General features: G+C 35.3%; 1 protein-coding gene across 3 annotated transcripts in view; it reads right to left on the reverse strand.

Annotated features, from left to right (window-relative positions):
* Positions 1-14053, reverse strand: part of LOC106871211 (uncharacterized) — a 166859-nt gene that overhangs the window by 2977 nt on the left and 149829 nt on the right. For all 3 annotated transcript variants that reach the window (XM_014917558.3, XM_014917557.3, XM_089360834.1), the window contains exons 10-13: positions 9339-9870; positions 8789-8964; positions 5340-5405; positions 57-159 (exon numbers count right to left, since the gene is read on the reverse strand). In XM_014917558.3, the coding sequence (XP_014773044.2) occupies positions 57-159; positions 5340-5405; positions 8789-8964; positions 9339-9870 (877 nt within the window). The remainder of the gene's footprint in view (positions 1-56; positions 160-5339; positions 5406-8788; positions 8965-9338; positions 9871-14053) is intronic.

Here is a 14053-nt window from a genome sequence, read left to right on the forward strand (position 1 = left end):
GTGCATGCGTACACATTCTTACATGCACACACACACATCATCATCATCTGTCTTACCTGACAACTGTGAGAAACCAGAGAAAATGCTTTGTCCATCGGTATTATTGGATTCTTTTGATTGTGAAAACATTGATACCCCAAGTGATTCTGCATTCTGATCCTATAATTGAAGTAGTAGTAGTAGTAGTAGTAGTAGTAGTAGTAGTAGTAGTAGTAGTAAGAATAATTTCAAATTGTTGCACAATGCCAGCAATTTTGTGAGAGGGGACAAGTTTATTACATCAATCCAATTGATACGTATTCTATTAACTCCAAGAGGTCAATAGAAGTCAGCCTTGGTGGAACTGAACCCAGAGCATGAAGGTGGAATGAATGCCACAAAGCACTAGTCTAGCACAGTAAAAATTCTGCCAGCTCACTATCTTAATAATAATAATAATTATAATGATAATGATAATGATGATAATAATAATAAAATATAACAATTCTTTGGGACCCTCCCTTATGTGCAGACTGGACCATCAAAGCAAATAAACCAGATATAACTGTGAAAGACCAAAACAATAAAGTCCGTTTATTGATTGATATGAGCATAGCCGGTGACCATAATATCTCGGCAAAAGAATTTGATAAGTTCGGAAAATATAAAGATTTGTTAATCAAAATCGAAAAGATGTGGCATCTCAAGTCAGTTACAATACCAGTGATTGTAGGAGCACTTGGAATGATAAAAAAAGGGGAACTGAAAACTATTTAAGAATGATCCCTTGGCATACCATCCATGCAGAAAGTGCAAAAGATTGTCTGAACAGGTACGTCACATGTACCGAGAAGAGCATTGTCGCTGTGACTTTTCTTTTGTTTTTCCCCTTTAATTTATTTGTTTACTTTTTTGTTTTTTCCTTTTTCCCCTGTCTTTCTACCCCATGATTATGTAAATGAACAATCTGGTGTGTTTATTTTAATGGCCTACCAATGTATACAGTGGGTTTCTCTGCCCTAGGTGTCAGGAAGACACTCGACAAGAAATGGAAACAGAATTGAAAGATGATAATGAAAATTAATTATTGTTGTTGTAGTTGTTATTATTACCAGTGTACTCGTGCTGTTAGAACTGACAGCATGAAAATTATACGGAAAATAAAATGAAAAGATTACGACCTTTATCTTAATAACTGTTTCAACACCACATTTCTAGTGAAAACCCCACCACTAATGAGTTCACCTTGTTTTGGATGGTCCTTTACAATCAATTTAATATTATTACTGCTTCTACTTCTACTCAATGCAACACAAAGCTCTCCGTGGCTGAATACTGGCGATGGTAGGATGATGGCAACATTATTGAAGCTCTGCCCTTCTGATTTGTTCATAGACATTGCAAATGCTGAGATAACAGAAAACTGTCAGCTACTCATACTAAACGGAAGGTCTTTCTCACTGGGATGGAGGTTGATGAGTGGTGTAAGGGCCTCCTCTCCTTTCTTACTTCCACTAAGTATTTTTTCCATGAATGACAAAATCCTTGCTGGACAGCACTAAGATCCCGGTCCCATTCAGTAAACCTCTCATTGGATTCAGGTTCCTTAGCAACATGACTGTCGAATGCCTCTTCAAGTTCAGTATATGAGGTGGCATCCCAGAAGGCATCAGTGAATTTAAAAACTCCACTGGATAATGTACAACAGTTTCGTTATTTTCTTCAACAATGGTGTCAATGCTTCTGCAGACTGTTGCCTCACCAGGCAATAATGACATTATGTCAGTGTTTATATGAAGACAATCTTTGTTTTCAGGTGTCGAAATGATTTCTGATGGCACTCTTTCAACTGCTTCATCATTGTCTAGTAATAATTCTTCCCCAAAAACTTCTCTAACATTGTTATTTGTAGATACCATATTTTGGGGAATGTCTATGAGGTTTTCTTTCAGCCCCTCATTGTTGGAGAGAGTTCCATTTCCAACCTCTAAGAGCCACCTGTTGAGGTCACCTTGTCCAGCCATTCACATATTTTCTGTCAAACTGAGTTTTGTTACGAAATGCCAGAGTGGAGGTTGCTTAATTGAGGACTCAATTACTACTGCATTGGATCCTCTTGGGATGACAGATGCAGTTTGTCTGCAGCCCCTGCCAAGTAGCAGCACTTTTCCACTGAATGGTCTGGGCGAACAATTATTAGTTCAAAGATTTCTTCAAAACATCAATAAAAGAAAATTTAATTCTATCTTAAGTGAAAGCAACGGATATGAAACAAATGGGATGTCAAACAGTTGCAGGGGGTGGGGAGATAGTGAAGCAACAACAAAAATTAAGAAAAACAGATGATTAGAGAATGATTAAAATATCATACTAGAACATTGGCAAAAAAAAAGACTCTTTCTTGACCAATATCTAGATAAGGCTCAATTTTGTGTTGGCACTCCGTCACTTACGACGTCGAGGGTTCCAGTTAATCCAATCAACGGAACAGCCTGCTCATGAAATTAATGTGCAAGTGGCTGAGCACTCCACAGACATGTGTACCCTTAACATACTTCTCGGGGATATTCAGCATGACACAGTGTGACAAGGCTGACCCTTTGAATTACAGGCACATAGATAAGGCTCAATAAAATCAGATAAAAGAATAGTCATGTTGAAACTGTGACCACAATTGTGCCATGCTGATCATGGCACAAGACTAAAACCATTCCATTAGAAATCATGCAAAAGATAGCAGCAACATATAATTCAGAGATGGATGAAGAAATAATCACATTGTATCCTGGCTACTCAAAACAGAACATATGAACAAATACAATAAGGGTTATAAGGTTCAAATAATAGAAGCAAATGCAACCTACATCATGGAAAACCCCCCAACGGTTCTCAAAGATACTCTGAAATGTGCTAATTTACAGAGAGTGTGTGTTTTGTGGCAAATCCTCAAATTCATTATTGCCCAAGAATATCAGAGGAAATGTCTTTTAACACATTAATTCCAGCAGCCAACAGTATCTTTCTGAAATAAATGGGAAAAACTAACCATCTTTGGTAAGATTTGGAAATAAACATATCCAGAATGTAAAAGAGATGCAATCTTTATAATAATGATAGATGACTTGAAGGGATAATAAAATGAAGTATAGACAATTATATATCCAAATCATTAGTACCTACATCAACACATAACAACATACAGAAAACCGCAGTACTAAACATTGCGCACATGTTCCATACTCTAAATACAATTTCAGAAAACACATAACAACACACATTCTAAATACACAGATTCATGATGAGTTATTTAGTGAGAGAATACATTAACAATAGGACTATTAAAATGATGATAATAAGAATTTACAAAAATTGTGTAGGTGCAAATCTAAATGCAAACATTATAGCTAAATATATGCATTTGTCTATGGGTATCTTTCTATAATTTGCTGTCACTAATGTATGTGGGTGTATTGGAATATACTGCCTTCAATATATATATATATATATATATATATATATATATATATATATATAATGTGTGTATAGGGAAATGATACATTTTTAATTATGTGGTTTTTCTAATTGTGGAGTGGGTAAATGGGAGCTAATATCTTTATATATATATAACAATCAATGCCAGCCCCCACCACCCCAACTGGCTCCTGTGCCAGTGGCACGTAAAAAGCACCATCTGAATGTGGTCAATGCCAGTGCCGCCTGACTGGCTCCCATACCGGTGGCACGTAAAAAACACCCACTACACTCTCAGAGTGATTGGCGTTAGGAAGGGCATCCAGCTGTAGAAACACTGCCAGATTATATTGGAGCCTGGTGCAGCTTCCTAGCTTGCCAGTCCCCAGTCAAAGCGTCCAACCCATGCCAGCATGGAAAATGGACATTAAACAATGATGATGATCTCTAATTATTACACAGTAAATAATTCATGGCATTGCCAATTCAAATTTGTGAGACTTACTTTCTAAAGAATGTGTAGTCAACTTCTCATGTTATCTGCTCTAGAATTCTTTCAGAAATAGCAATGATTTTTTTACCCCTTGATGTCTTAACCCTTTCGATACCATCCCAGCCAAAACTGCCTCTGGCTCTGTGATACAAATATCTTGTTTACGTAAGTTTTGAATTAAAATCTTCCACCAAACCTTAGTCAGTCACAATTTATGCTCCTAACACCAGCTTAATGATAACTGAGTTATTTTACTAAATTCTTTGTTACATTTAAAATTAATCGAAAGAAACAGAGCATCTCAAACTAAATACAGTAAAAAAAAGGATTACACTGACTGTCAGCCAGCTCAGTATCTCAAAATGGTTTGTCATTGCTTTCTTTAGATAATACAATGACGAAACTACTTTCAATTAATTCTCCTGTGAAAACATCTGATGTTAGAATAACCAAACAGAACTATTTTAATATAATCTCTGACATTCAATATTAGAAATAAATTGTAAAATAAAGCAATAACTCTTACAAAATTTTAATTTAGAATAGTATCCTTCCATAAAGTACCCTTATGCCAGCAAGTATTACATGAATTTTGTTTTCCCAGCTTGAGAAATTATCATCAGAAGTTAAAATTCCACTGGATGGCATTCATTGAAATAGGCAAGACAACATGTAGAAAAGAAAGGAAAACAAAACCAAGGGCTGAGTAGCCCTTCATCATCATCATCATCATCATCATCATCATCATTTAACATCCGCTTTCCATGTGGGCATGGGTTGGATGGTTTGACTGAAAAACTGGTAAGCCAGGGGACTGGACCAGGTTCCAGTCTGATTCAGTAAGGTTTCTATGGCTGGATGCCCTTCCTAACGCCAACCACTCTGAGAGTATAGTGGGTGTTTTTTACGTGTCCCTGGCACTTTAAATATTTAGATAAATTGTTCAAAGACCTCATTTTTTTACAAAGTGTTGAAATTTTCGTTACTGTATTTGATAGCACAGAACACAATTTTTTTCAAAATAAAACTTACCTCAAATAATCACACCTAGACCTATATGTAAAATTGAGCCTCCCATAAGTTTTAATACATGAAAAACTATTTTTTCCTAAATATACATTACTAAAATTGGGGTGTGTCTAATATACTCGTGTATCTTTTATGCCATCAAATACAATCATGTTAGTCACTAAACAAAGAATGGAATCTGTTTTCAAATGATGATTTAGCTGGAAATTTGCTATAGAAAGCAAACAATGCAATTTGTGAATACTAGTTTGAACTCATTATCGCAGTCAATATTTTGGACTCTTGGACAATTTTTTTTTTTAATATTTCAAAGATAAACATACAACATATTAAAGCACGTGTACCAAATAAACAAAATCCCACAAACCTGTTTGTCGAAAAATGACTGAAGAAAGAAATTGGAATCTGGTGTGGCTTTTGCTGCTTCAGGTATCTGCAACAGAAGGAATCAATGTACCATTTTTGACAACATAAAAAAAAAATTCATATTCTTTAAAAAAAAAGTCTCAAAGAGTCACCCTAGTTCCTTTATGCAAATTTGGACCTAAATTACATGCCTTAATGCACTAAATACACTTTTTTTCTTTTTTCCTGAATATGCACCACTGAAATTGGGGCGCATCTATGTCCATGCATCTTTTATGCTATCACATATTGTAATATTTTGAGTTTGAAAAGTTTACAAAGAAAATATACACTTCTCTTCTTATACAATATTACAATGCATCTACAGGCACTATTATTAATACTATGTAATACATTGGAATGCCAAGGCAGCGAGCTAGCAGAAATGTTAGCACACTAGACAAAAGCTACCAGTATTTTGTCTGTCTTTACATTCTGAGTTCAAATTCCACCGAGGTCAACTTTGCCTTTCATCCTTTCAGGGTCGATAAATCAAGTACCAGTTGCATACTGGGGTTAATCTAATCGATTGGCCCCCTCCCCAAAAATTTCGGGCCTTGTGCCTAGAGAAGAAAAGACTATTTTGAGTTTGAAAAATTTACAAAGAAAATATACACTTCTCTTTTTATATGATGTTACAATGCACCTACAAGCACTATCATTAATAGTGTGTAATATTTTGGAATGCTCTGTAATGCTATATTGAGTGACCAGTGTCTGCAGATTTGGAAAATCACAACACCCATTCACGTGTTCTGGTCATCCTTAAATTAGTAACTGTGATTTGCTATATGCAGTCATGCATACAAATACAATCAAAGGATTTATTATTTCAGAAAACCACGCTTTAGAATATTTAAGTCTTCCAAGTTATAAGGTGAACTCATTGGTACTGGAGCCACAAAAAAAAGGCAACAAGAACACTCTGGAAGGCAGCTAGCATCAAAAACATTTTTCATCCATAGATACCATGCCAAAACTGAGACATCAATGCTAGATGCATCCCCACTCCTCATCAGATCCTGTCAAACAAGCCAGCCTATGCCATTATGGAAAGCAGATATAAAATTATGGCAATGTAAGTGGTCATGGTTCTCTAAAGAATATATAAATGGGTTGAACATAAACATTCATCTGATATGTTATTCTGGAGTTAGTCATTTTCTACATCTATCATAATATATTCTTTAATATATTACATCTCAGACATGTGTATATATTAAAGCTATTCCTATGGAATATTCAATGTTTAAATAATATATTTGACAAGTTATTCCTTTTTTTTTTTCATTTTAAACATTCCCGAGTAAAATTAATTCAAGAACATATTGGTGTGTTTCAATATTTCATCTTCTATACAAATCCGAATTAAATTTTCAGTTATAAAATATGATAGTATTCGTATGTATTTGTAGAGAAAATAAATAATAATTCTTTATTCTTTGAAACAAATTATAAAACTTTTTAAATAATTTGAAAAACTGGAAACTGCAAACTTAAGTTCCATCTCTTCCTTTTAATTTATTTTATTTTTACATTTCCCTATGATTGAAAATTGAAAATTTGAAATGTTATTGTGTAATATTTCATATTACACAATACCAACATATGTAAAATTCGGTACAAAACATTGTAGTTATAATTCATTGAGAGTGTCAATAGAATTACAATAATATAGGCTTCAAAATTAGTTCTGATCAATATTTGTTTGCCATTTAAAATACATATAATTAACTAAATAAGAATTCCCATCTGTACAAAAGAAATATTTAAACTGATAACACTACAATTTGAAACAAGATCCTAACTTAAGAGACCACTGCAATGAATGAACATACTTAACTAACCCAAAAGATCTTCACTGATTAACAAACCTAACATTCCAGGCATCTTTTATTTCCATATGTTATCAGCAAATATTATTTTTAATTCAAAATATCTTCTGAGTTAGATAGCCTGGACTATGGTTTTACTGTTGAATCATTGGTTTGCCCTTAACCCGTTACCTACCAGTGATCTCATATGAGATCACTTAAAAATTACAAATTTCGTAATTGTCTGTCAATATTTACACATATCTAACCTTTTTGCTTTATCTACTAGGTATATTTCTCTGATATTCAAATGAGGTTTGCTAATTTTTCACCCAATATCTCGCTTATTTCTATTTAAAATGTTATTTTGAAATGTTATTTTGATCATTCCAGAGTGTTTCTAAGGCTGTTTTATGCTAGAAATCAAAGTTTTATAAAAAGAATTCCAGTTAATAGAATTATGGGAGGTAATGGGTTAACAGAATGTTTCTCTTAAAGTTTGCCTGGAGCATGCTAGCATCATTTCTTTCAAGCCTTCACATGTCCTCTGCAGTCGCAGCTCATGTTTCTCTGCCATGCAACATAGCTGTTTGTTCTCTACATTTAGCAGCCTTTCATAATGACACTTTCAAGCCTCTTTCTTTGTAGAATCACTAATAGCAAGTGAACTATCATTCATACGAACACACTTCTTTCCTACAACATCACAATTTTTGCTGAGACACTGTCGTGCAAACCAAAGTATTTCAAACTGCAGGTCCTCACTCTTCAAAACATTGGCAAACTTCTTCCTTTCTGCTTCTCCTCTGGCTAAGTGTAACCATCTCGTAGCTTCCCTTCTAGCTACCTGATATAGTTCTTTGCTACTGCCACCCTTCCAGTCCTTCCATGCCTGTTTCTTTGCTCTAATGGCCCTGTCAACAACATCACCATGTTGGGACTTTGCACCTGCCACAAATTTGGTCTGGGCTCTCAGCAAGTTGTCCCATAGGAACTTCCACTTTTCCTCTTTGCTAGATGTATGTAACTCCTCCTCCTTCTCCTTAAATGCTTCAGCTTGTGCATCTCATAATCTCTGTCAATCAAAAGGACCCTTAAGCTTCCAGATCCTTCTTTTCTAGACTGGCTTGCTTCTTGGAATTCTTCTAGCCTGTAGTCTGAAGTCACAAATGACTAACCTATGCTGAGGGGTACATTCTTCACCAAGGAAGGTCTTTGTGTTTAAGAGCAACCATGTATCTCACTTTCTTATGAGAAAGTAGTCAATCTGGCTAGCAGGCTTCCTGGGGTTCTTGTTACAGATCATAAGTTATTTGCACCACAGAATTCCAGAAGCTTTGTTCCCACCTCAATATGGGAAACAACTCCCTGGTCATCATGTACACCATGGAAAACACCTGGTTGTTGCCCAACATGTCCGTTGAAGTCACCAGCCACGAAGGGAAGGTTACTGTTATTTGTCTTTGAGGTAGTCTGCAAAAGAATGTCAAAACAATGCTTCAAAAATATGCATTCATCTAACCCATACTTACATGGAAAGAAAATTTTATTTTAAACAAACAAAATCAATATTAAACGCATTAATATTATTTACTACCTGTTTCTTGCTTTCATCTGATTGGAGAAACATTGGTCTGTTCGACATAGTAGGCATGCCTGGAGATGAATGAAACTTTTTCAACATCCTTTGATGTTCGTTGAAATCAAAGGTACTTTCCTGAAAAGCATCTTGGCTGATGTTACTGTTCTCAGATTTGCTCAAGGCAGTTTCTTCTGTTTGAAAATAGGTTTAAATATTCAATATTTTAAACTTAACCAATCAACTCAAAGACTTCTGAATGAAAATATATTAAAATTTAAGATAGAAAAGCCATGAGGTTGGGAAGTAAACGTTTTAGCACACAACCATATTTGCATTAGAATCTAAGTTCCCTAAATAAATGATGGTACCAAGAATATTGTGTTTTCTTTTATAACACTAATAAAGGACACAGTGAGTTAACTGTTCGCTCAAAATACAATGCATTTTGTGTTTTAGATAATTAATAAAACAACAAATACTAAATTAAGACTTGCTTAATGATTCTAGAAACAAACATGAAAAATTTAGGGAAAAATAAACATTGGATGAGTAGCATAATTTTTACCAATTTCATTAGAGGTTGAAGTTTGTTGAACATTTTCTAAAGTTGGTTGCAAAGGTGAAGTCATTTTCTGCTTTTGAAGATTTTTCATACTAAGCGAAGAACAGAATGTGGCTAGTTGCTGTGATGGTGCTTGAATTTGGAAATGTTCTTCATCTGACATGGGAGAGAGTTTGGGAGTGGTTGCTACAGTTATAGGTACTGCAACTTTTTTCAGTTTATCCATCGAAGAAGAAGATAGGGAGAAAGTAGACATGGGCCCTGGCAGCTGCAGATTTTTAGTTGGAACTGTTAGAGATTTTGGGTATATGTTTTGAGACGGTGATTTGGTGGTTGCAGGAACAGCCCATAATTGTCTAGGTCCTATGCCAGGAGATTTAGGTAGTGACTTTGAAGGGCACAATGGTTTCACTCCAGAAAAGGATAGTGGTAAATATTTTGTAGTTCTAGAAATATCTGCCAATTCTTCATATTTTGGTGCATTAACACGCTTTATAAGAGGTTGCAGTAACTGTGCATTTGTATGATTGGTCACCTGGTAAAAATAAAAATAATAAAATGAAATACAGCACACATCTTCAACACATTTACATGTTTTTTTGTTTTTCTTTTTTTAACAGTGGAGCATCATAAAGAAATCAAGTGATTGGTTTTGGATAGTAAGAGACATTAAAGCAAGATGTGAAAGGTACAATAGCATACAGTAATGTTTTGTTGAAATGAGATTCAAATCTTCTTTTTATTCCAAGTGAGAGGAATTTCGGGTAAATGGCTTCATGTCATTCAAAAAGTATTATAAAAGTAATATCTTACATACACACATAGTCATCATCATCATTTAACATCCCTTTTCCATGCTGGCATGAGTTAGATGGCTTGACAGGAACCGGCAAGGCCAGAGGCCTCACCAGGTACCATAGTCTGTTTTGGCTTGGTTTCTATGGCTGGCTGCCCTTCCTAATGCCGACCACTTTACAGAGTGTACTGTGTACTTTTTACATGGCACAAACCCCAGTGCTTTTTATGTTACACCAACACCAGAGCCTTTTATATGGCACCAACAGCAATACTTTTTACATGGCACCTTGGTTTTAGGATCAGATGGCTGGCAGGTTTCCTGATGTTGGTGTTGCAAACCATCAAGTCATTCACATCACAGAACTCCAGCAGGCTTGTTCCCTCCTTATTTCTGTAACCAAAGCCATAGTCTCCATGCACTCCATGAAAACCATCAGAGTGTTTCCCAGCATGGCCACTGAAGTCCCCTTCCACAAAGAGAATGTCATTGTCTTTTGTCATTGAGGTATTCTGCAGAAGGCATTCGTAGAAACAGTCCTCATGAAGATTTTCAAGTCTGGCATGTGGAGAATAAGCAAATAAGACAAATGATATTGTTACATTAAACAGGATTAATCTTAGCTTAATAATCCTATCACACACTTCAGTCACCTTATCTACTACCTCAATCATCTTATCCACTCATTTCTCTGCCAAAAGAATACCTATGCCACCTCACCCAGCATTGCTGCCCAGAAGCACTTGTATGTCTCTCGTCTGTGAGCTGTCTAGTTGTGGCTCCTCTCCATCATACCTCTTGCACACAGCACACATTTACACACCTCCACTCAAGCATTTCAACAATCTCACCAGACCACATAACTACGCACTCATAAAAACAGTTCACAGGTCATAAAATCGTCATATGCAATATCTATTTATGAAGAGTTTCACTCAAGAACACAGGACACCACTCAATCCAGAAATTGAAACCATGACTTGCAATCATGAGTGTAACACACAAATCTCTAGGCACATGCCCTCATGCCACACTATATTACTGGTACATATTAACCCTGGTATGATGAAAGCCAAAGCCAGTTCTAGTAGACCTTGAATCTAGAGCAAATAAGAAAAGCTAAAATAATGCTAGGCATTCAGGCTTATATTGATTTCTTTTATGTATTTTTCATTTCAATATCATAATCTCCAGAAAGGGATTGCAACAATTAATTTAAAATAATTCATTATCAAGAAGATGTAGAAGAATTATTTTAACTATTCCTCGTGGAACCACTTAATTCAACCCATTGTTATCCATTGTGACTTATTTCCTCAATAACAATTTTCTTCATCATAAATCACAATTAGTTTTGACTGCTAGGAATGTTCCTATTCAAAGCATCACATTGTCTAGGTAACAAATGAAATTTCATATTAGCTTTAATTTTGTCAAAGGGACTGTCATTAACATAATGAATTATTCTCTTTGAACCCATTGGATCAATTAATCACAATGCAGCATTATTTGCTCTTCAAAAACATCAAATCTCTTTACATCACATACAAACACACACACATATTTCATATCACATACACACGCAAACTTTATATCATATACATATACACACACACATATACAAATTTTATATCACATGCACACAGATACAAAATTTATACCATATATACAGGTATTTTATGACACACACATATTAAATCATGCACATACAGTTTATATCCAACACATATATTTTGTCAATAGCCTATTGTTTACAATCATTCACTTATTGTGTATTTTGAAAAACACACTTTTAAAATTGTTCCTATTAGGAAAGATTTCTAGGATCTTCCATTATGAATTATTGAAAGGCTAAAGTTAGTATAGTTAATGATCTGACTGAATTGATGTATTTTAATAATAACCGAGAGGTAAAAACTGTAGGTGGAATGTCAGTTCCAGAGAGATGCAGGGGGGAAAATATCAATATGTAATGTGATTAATTCTAGCAACAGGAAGTGAGAGACAGTGTGGGTATTGAAATAATTGAAGGTAAAAGTTAGACATATTTAAGAGTGGGTAGAATAGTGCAAAGTTCAGAAAAGTTACAGTAAAAACAATAGGGTGATAGGCTTGATGGTAAGCTGGACACTGAAAATAACAATGTATTTTAACAATGTATATAGATGTGATGGAGTTGCTTTCTTTAGCTTTAAATTGTGGAATATATATATGAAAAAATATTGTATTTTATATAAGTTTTCTAATGTAGAGGAGGAGCAGGTATGGCTGTGTGGTTGAGAAATTCACTTCTCAACCACGCAGGTCCAAGTTCAGTCCTGATGTGTAGCACATCAGACAAGTGTCTTTTACTGAAGCCTCAGACTGAAACTCTACAAAGCCTGTCATATAGGTGTGAATGTGTATGTATGTATGTGTCCAGGTGTGCATCTGTCTGTGTGTGTGTGTTTCCAAGTGTGCATGTTTCCAGATGTGTGTACATGTGTGTGTGTGTCTCCAGGTGTGTGTGTCCAGATGTGTGTGTGTGTGTGTGTATGTACATGCATGTGTGTGTATGTACATGCATGTGTGTGTATGTACATGCAGGTGTGTGTGCGTGTCCAGGTGTGTGTGCATGTCCAGGTGTGTGTGTGTGTGTGTGTGTGTGTGTGTGTGTGTGTGTGTGTGTGTGTGCACGCGCATGTGTGTGTGTGCGCGCATGTGTGTGTGTGTGTGTAAATGTTTACATTCTGTGCTCCACATGAAAAAGCAATGAACACAAGTGACAAAGTTCAAAATCATTCTCCATCAATAGATCATCTTCTAGCTCTGCACGTCTAAAGGTGTGGAATAAAAAAGAAATACTCCTTCTCTTGCAAAACAAGGGGTAATTAGCAACAGAAACAGCATGCAGCTGTAAAACAATGATTCAATGGCATGGATTCACCTAACCCATACTGGCACGGGAAAACAGGCATAAACAAAAGAAAGAATATTAAATGATAAGTTATAATGTAATTTATGTAACATTTGATAGAAGTTCTTATAGAAAACAGCTACGAAAGCTGTAAAAGCTACAAGAAATCAAAATAATGAAAATAATACCTTTTATCCTTTATCTTTTATATGTTTCAGTCATTAGACTGTGACCACGGTGGGGCACCACCGAAAAAGGTTTAGCTCAACAAACTAACGTCAGTACTATCTTTTAAAGAATGACACTTATTTGGTCAGCTTCTTTTCTTAAACTGATAGGTCACAAAGATATGACCAAACTTCAATTCCTTGGTTTTGATTTCTCACTTTTGTCTCATTTCACGTAACATCTTTAATTAAGGCCCTCAAGAAAATCAAGAATACTAAATGATTCCATTTCATCTCTCTTATAACTCAAAGCCTTCTGCTTATGTAAACCAATCAGTTTATTGATGGCTGAGATCAGTACAATATTCCAAGCACTGGAGGCAGTTTAAAATGTTCCAAAAAGCACTAAAGTCTTCAAATATTCTTATTTTTAAAAGATAAAGAAAATGTCTAATCATCTCACAAGAAATGTTGCTACAGAGAGAACACAGGATTGCCATGAAAGAGGTCTAGACAGAGTCCCAATTGTGTGGAAGAGTTTTCATGTTTTTTTTTATGTCAGAACTTCTTGTATTTAAACTCATCGATGTTTACTATGGAAAATGGATTTGACATTATTTTTCATCTTTTACTTGTTTTGGTCATCAGACTGCCTTGAAGTATTTTAGCCAAGCGAATGAACCCCAATATTTATTTATTTTTTTGAAGCCTGGTACTTATTCTATTCATCTGTTTTGCCAACATAAACACACCCACAGCAGTTACCAAGCAGTGGTGTGGGACAAACACAGACATAAAGACACACAACACCACATATTCACACACACACATAAAATGGGCTTCTTTCAGTTTTCATTGA

The sequence above is a fragment of the Octopus bimaculoides genome, chromosome 12 (assembly GCF_046866305.1).
Source record: "Octopus bimaculoides isolate indiv1 chromosome 12, ASM4686630v1, whole genome shotgun sequence".
Lineage (NCBI taxonomy): Eukaryota > Metazoa > Mollusca > Cephalopoda > Octopoda > Octopodidae > Octopus > Octopus bimaculoides.